Here is a 6837-nt window from a genome sequence, read left to right on the forward strand (position 1 = left end):
ATTATGAAAGCCTAGAAACACAGAACACATTTATCTTATTCCCGTACAAACTAAAGTGTGTCTGTACCTAGAACAGAATGTGCAGTTGTGGTCACCGTAACACAAAAAAGGTAAAACAGAAGGTTTAGAACAATAACTAGAAAGGACAAAGGACATAGGGTCTTCTGAATAAAGCCAGATTTGTTTTGTTTTGTATTGTTTTGCTTTGCTTGTTTTGGGGGCTTCCTGTAGCTCCCAGATGGCCTGGAACTATATAAACCAGGTTAGTCCTCGAACTTTGAGATCTGCCTGCCTCTGCCTCTGCCTCTGCCTCCCAAGTGCTGGGATTAAAGGCATGTGCCACCATACCCGGCCTTATTTATATTCTTTTTAATTATGTATATGCATGTGGGAGTCTTATGTGCAGGTGAGTGTAGGTACCCACAGAGGCCAGAGTCATTGGATCCACTGGATTTGGAGTTACAGGTAGTTGCAAGCTGCCCCACATGAATGCTGGCAATCAAACTCAGGTCCTCAGGTCCTCTGCAAGAGCAGTACATGCTTCTAACCTCTGAGCCTTTTCTCCAGACCTCTTTTGTTTTGTTTTGTTTTGTTTTGTTTTGTTTGTTTTATTGAGACAGAGTCTCACTCTTATAGCACTGGCTGACTTCACACTCAGAGCAATCCTCCCTCAACCTCCGTAAGGACTGTAGGTACATGCCACTGTGTCCAGTGTGGCCTTCACCTAGGTCTGAGAGTTTCTGAACCTCTAGGAGTCTGAGGCACAAGGATTCAGTGATATATATATTTTTTTTTTTTTCAAAGCCATGTCCAAGGAGGCTGTACCCAGAACTAAATGGAGCCATTGTAGTTTGGGGGGTGTGTGTGTGTGTGTGTGTGTGTGTGTGTGTGTGTGTGTGTGTGAGATGTATGTGAGTGTGGGCATTATACATGCAGGTTGCAGGGCAACTTACAAAATTAGGGTTTTCTCCACTGTGTGGGTTCCAAAGATCGAACTTGGGTGATAAAGCTTGGCAGCAAGTGCTTTAACCTACTCACTGACCCATTTTTCCCTGTGCAGAGGAATTTGATTTAACTAGGTGTCACTCTAGAATGGGGTCTGGGCCATTCTTGCCTCCCTGCCAGAGTGAGCCAAGTCTGGCTCAGTTCCGTACCCAGTCATATTTCCTGCCTTATAACCACTCTGGGCCCCCATCTCCTCATCCTCAAAACCAGGAAGATTGTAGAGACAACGGATCTGGCATAGCATGGATGACATGCTTCCTGTCACAGGACATTAGGACTCCCAGTGGGCAAAGCGTGCGCAGCAGTAGGAGCAGGGGGGCATGTAGACCCTTTGATGAGCTGCACAAGAATCCCCCCACTGTCTACAGCAGCACCCCCTCCAACACCACTATATGCAGAACCCTGTGTCTGTAAGGAAGGAAAGGGCCCTGGTCTTGTAGCCGACCCCCTCCTATGATCTGTCGGCGTGGGTGGGTGGCAGCACCCGCCTGCCTGCTCAGGAAGCAAGTGGTCTTTCTGCATCGGGGTGCCTGTCTCCAAGGGCAACGGATGAGCGAAGAATAGTGTTCTTTATGGTGGAGCCTCTGGATGGTTCATCTCAGTGGTGGGGGCCAGGAAACCCAGGCACACAGTACTGCCCTTCAGCAGGGGCCTGGGATGTAGAGGTGGCCTCTACCCAAAACCTATGCCAGGCCAGGTGTGCACGGCCATGGGTACAGGCTCTAGGAAAGAGAGCAGGATGGACCTGTCACAAAGCCCTGAGCTGCCCTCCCAGAGGACCATCAGAGTGAACCCTGAGGTGGCCACCAACTGAATCAGGTCTGCTTTGTGCCCCAGAATATCCACCAGGCTGAGCCCTGAAAGTCTTTGTTTTTTCCCTCTCCTTAGAAATCAACGACCGGGAACAGAAGTTACATGCGCTTAAGGAGGTGTTAAAGAAATTCCCAAAGGAAAACCACGAAGTCTTCAAATATGTCATCTCTCACCTCAACAAGTAGGTTGCAGTATTTCTGGTTGGTTTTCCTCTGAAAAGCAGGCATCTGGGGTTGGTTAACCAAGGAAGGAGAGTCCAGCAAAGCCAGCCCTCTGCCTGCAGTGTCAGGGCACACAACTCTCCTGGCTCTTGATACAGCCTCATTTTCCTTCCTGGCTGTGTCTGGGATGGACCTAGATGTGCCCTTGGCCCCAAGCCAACAGGGGGGACGTTCTCTGGTGGGCGCTGCTGCCTCCAGAAAGAAGCAAACTCCTAGGAGCCTCTCACAGCCCACCAGCAGGGGTGCCAAGGGACAGAGAGGCCTCGGTCATGTGAGCAATGCACTTAAACCATTTCCAGCTTTACTTCTGACCAGTGGGCTTGGTGGCAAGCAAGTAGCTTTTGGAGCTCCAGCTTGGGATGCACAGGCACTGCCTCTCTGCCCATCCCTAGCCCATCAGCACTGTGGTTGCCTGGTCTATCTCCCCACCAGGGGCTTGTAGGGCCTCTGTGTACCTCAGTCTCTGGACCTAGAGGCTCTGCAGAGCTGGCAGGCAGGGAGGACAACCCCGGGGACCCAGGGCAGCTCTGACCTGACTTTGGTGTCACCTGCAGAGTCAGCCACAACAACAAGGTGAACCTCATGACCAGCGAGAACCTGTCCATCTGCTTCTGGCCCACCCTCATGCGGCCTGACTTTAGCAGTATGGATGCACTCACAGCCACACGCTCCTACCAGACCATCATCGAGCTCTTCATCCAGCAGTGTCCCTTCTTCTTCTACAACCGGCCCATCAGCGAGCCTCCAGGCGCTGCACCTGGCTCCCCCTCAGCTGGGGCTCCCACTGTCCCCTTCCTCACCTCCACACCTGCCACCAGTCAACCATCACCTCCCCACTCACCTCCCCCCACGCCCCAATCCCCAATGCAGCCATTGCTCCCCTCCCAGCTCCAAGCTGAACACACGCTGTGAGCCACTGCAGCTCAGGTGGCGGGAGAACCAGTCTTCTTTTTCACGGGGTGGCATTTGGCCTTGAACAAAACCAGGTTCCCTGGGGTAGAGGCCGAAGCTGAGCACCCTGCTCCTCCATCGCCTTCTCCAGACCTCAGTGGTGGTACTAGCCTGTGTCTAGCACAGGCTGCACAGTCGGGCACCCTGAAGTCAGCCCTGCCCTTGGCCCTGGATCACTTTGAGGATTGAATTAGTCAGGCAGCAGCTCCAGCAGCCCTCCCCTGCTCCCTGAACCCCTTACCTACCTGCCTGCGTACACCAGCGTCAGGGCCCTACCCCTGAGTGTACAGAGCCCACCGTCAGGACAGCACCCCAGCCTCTGCCAGGGGCAGAGGTTGCACCCTAGCAGGGCTGGCCCCCTGATGAGGACGCTTCCCACATACTTGGTCCTCTCTCATCTTCCATACCTGCACACACACACCTGCCAGTGGGGTCCTTGGAAACACATGGGCCATGGCTCTGCCACCCCAAGGTACATGCTGGGGTGCTAGCCTGGCCCAACCACAGCAGGAGAAGAGCTTTGTGGTTTCCCTACTTCAACCCCTCCCAGGCATCTGACCTATTCCCTACAGCAAAGGAACACTGGAAGAAAGATGGAACCCTCCATGGAGAAACAGAGGCAAAAAGCACCAGAAAAACAGACCACAGGACCACTCCCATCTGCCAGGCCACAGGGTAAAAGGACCCTTGTCTGTGTGACAGCAAAGCAAGGACGCCTGGACAATGACCTCGAGCCCACTGGGCCCCGTAGGTCCTGTCAGCAGCTCTCTCATCCCTGAGAGAAAGGTTAGAGCCTTGGAGGAATTATAGCACCCCACTCTGTGGAGAAACACTATGTATACACACAGCAGCCAGAGTAGTATGGTTGGTTGACGTGGGGTCATTTCATCTCAGGCTGTGGGTGCTACCAGCAAAGGTGTTGGTGGGATATGGGCAGGTGTGGGCACGTTTCAGAAATGAGTATCTGGTCACATGCAGGATTCTGTGGTCCTGAGGCCAGCAGGGCCTAGAAGAGCTCAAGGCACAGAGAGTCACGAGCCTAGTCATCACCACCCCACCCTGACCTAGCCCTGCTTCTCTTTCACTCACCCCAGAGGCCTCCCGACACCCCTCTGCCCCCCACTTTTTATCCTTGCACTGGGCCACTAAACCTGACACTAAGGTACCCTGGGCATAAGAGGGGCCTGGGCCCCACAGCACTGTCCTTGGTCTCGAAGTTGCACTTTAGAAATAGCATGTGGGTGTATTCCCAGGGCCTGAGGCTGACTGCCACCCACCTTCACCAGGCAGGGCCAGAGGAGGGCGGCCCCTGGCCAGGGCCCTGCCCCTGATAGCTGGCTATCCCCTTCCAGTTCTTCATGGCACAGTAAGGTGCTTGGAAACACTAAGTTACCCTGCGAGTTTAATTGCCTCTTGAGAACATAGAACCACACCCAAGGTACAGACCTGTTCCGTGTACATGTTTTCCCCCATGGTGGGTCTTTGTCATGTGCTGTGGACCTGGGTCAGCAAGAACTTAAATGCATGTGGTATCCACTGAGGTCACAGACAGTCCTCTGCCCTGAGCCCGAGGCTGAGGAAATGGCTTCCCTTCATTTGCTTCTCTTTTGGGTCTTGCTTCCTCAGCTCTTAAAGGAGTTAGAGGTAGATGGAGACTGGGCAGGGGGACTTGGGGCCATCTTGCTGTGAACAGGAGGACAAAGGGAGTTGTGACCCAAGCTGTTGGCAGCACAGGCCACCTATCCCTGAGGTCACTGCATGCACCTACTGTGTACTGTCTGTGGTTTGTGGAGAACTGGGAGAGGACAGTGCAGTGTTGGGGAGCCCTGTTTGAACCCTTGCCTTATAGACACCAGCTTGGGGCACCTCCTGCCTGCAGCTCCCTACAAGAGCAGGTACCAGGAGCTGCTGACCTAGCTCTGCTTCCCCAGTCACTCTTAAGTAGCCTTGCCTTTGTGGCAGCAAAGTGATTTTGGGGGCCCACAGAGGAGAGAGTACCCAGGGTTTGGGTGGGATGCCCTGACCTTGCTCAGGATGCCACCCTCTCCTTTTCCATTGGGTTCAAAGCTCCAGGAAGCACTGTCACAGGCCTCTGAGGGCTGCACTGCTGAGAATGGGCAGGCAGGTTAGCTGTTACCCTGCCCAGAAAGCAGCCCTGGAAGTGGCCTCAGCCTGGTGCCTCCCAGCAACACGTGTGACCCCTCGCCAGCAGCCCAAGCAGAGTTTTGTGCTGCATGTTGGGTGGCACATGATCCTGCACTGTCACACCCTTCTCATCTCTGGACAATTTTAGAAGGGACATGGAGAGTTCTGGCACTCTGTGTCTGCTCCACACCTCCTGCATTTTCCCCAGCTGGGGCAGGTGGCAGCCTAGCAGAGGCCCTTGCCCTCACTTCTGTTTATTTTTGCCACTGAAGAGGTTGACATCATAGGAGCAGTTTGCAGGCAGGGGTGGGGGTCAGTCCTCCTGTGGCTTGTGCCTTGGCCCCTGCTCTAAGGTGAGGGAGCCCTGAAGGCCTGCATCCCTTAGTGAGGGCTCCCACAGGGTACCTATGTTCTTCCTGAAAACCCCCAAGACTTGACAGCAGACCAGCTGCAGCTCTTGACCCTCCCCGCAGTCATCTAGAGATGGTATACCAGTCAGGGTGCTGCGCTCCGCATCTGCCTGTATGCTGAGTCCAGGACTGCCCAGCCAGGGGCAGCATGGGGAGGCCCCAGGAGACCCCTCACCTGCCACCCCAGCCACAAAGCCCCCCCCGTGTAGTGGAGCCAGGGCATAAGTTATTGTTTGCATTACAGAATCATGTTCCCTGTGTACATTTTAAACAAAGGCAATGTCTCGGGGTTGTATGGGAATAAAACTTGTTTGAAAATTTGGAATAGTGCTGCTGCCGGCTTATTTTTCTGGTACTTGTATTTTCACATGTTAAATCATCTTTATATATGTTGAATTAACAAATATTTTGTTTCCTGAGAACAAAACATATTAATGGTATTGAAATGTGTTAGTAGTCAGGCCGTGTGCCCAAAATTCTGTTTCGCAGCAAAAGTGGAGCACTGTCTGTGAGTAGAACAATGATTTCCTGTATCGTAGGGGTTCGGGCCAGAGCCTCTCTAGTTGGTGTTAGGAATGTTTGCTTCATTTCCAGGCTTTTTGAACACGTCATGGGTTTCCGAGGCTCCAGCCTATTTAGTGCATGGGCAGCCATCCCGGCAGCCGAGGCATCTCTGACCGAGGTGTTTTCCTTTGGTTTTGTTTTTTAAAATCGTGTATTTGCTACAAAGTATTGTACTTGTCTCAATGGGAATGGTGTAAAAAACAAAAACAAAAAAAAAAAAAAAAAAACTGAAAAGGCCTTATGTGATATGTATCATAGTTAATAAATCAATCTTGTTTTAAAAAAAAAGAAAAGAGGCCTGAGAGAAATAAAGGGGCTGCGGTCTCCAGAGCAGCCTGGGGACCAAGTACGGACAGCCTGTCAGGATGCTGCTGGACCTTGCCCCCACTCCCCTCCAGTCCAGCACAGTGGCCCACGGTGTGACTTCCAGGTCCCTGTCCACCCAAGCCTTCCGCCGACCCCACAAGCCTTGGCCCTACTGCAGGCCACCCAGCCATCCACTGCCCTGTGAGCACTGAGCTGGGAGCACAGTGGCAGAGTCTAGGAACATGGGCCCCAAAACCAGCCTCCTGCACACATTCCAGCAGGTGGAATGCAGGCCTCCATGGACCCCTCACCAGCAGCCAGGATGGTGCTCCCAGGAAGGACAGCTCAATGCCTTCAGAAGTAACCTCACTACTAGTAACAAAGTGCCTCCACCCACCCCAGGAAATTTTGTTGAAAGAGTA

At 53.0% G+C, this 6837-nt stretch overlaps 1 protein-coding gene across 1 annotated transcript in view; it reads left to right on the forward strand.

The window, feature by feature from the left end:
• Positions 1-6316, forward strand: part of Arhgap35 (Rho GTPase activating protein 35) — a 142508-nt gene extending 136192 nt beyond the window's left edge. Inside the window, exons 6-7 of the mRNA XM_008821933.3 lie at positions 1894-1999; positions 2594-6316. Coding sequence (XP_008820155.1) covers positions 1894-1999; positions 2594-2951 — 464 coding nt within the window. The 3' untranslated portion in view covers positions 2952-6316. The remainder of the gene's footprint in view (positions 1-1893; positions 2000-2593) is intronic.
• Positions 6317-6837: the final 521 nt, after the last annotated feature.

Source organism: Nannospalax galili, unplaced genomic scaffold (genome assembly GCF_000622305.1).
Source record: "Nannospalax galili isolate Female #2095 unplaced genomic scaffold, S.galili_v1.0 scaffold432, whole genome shotgun sequence".
Classification (NCBI taxonomy): Eukaryota; Metazoa; Chordata; class Mammalia; order Rodentia; family Spalacidae; genus Nannospalax; species Nannospalax galili.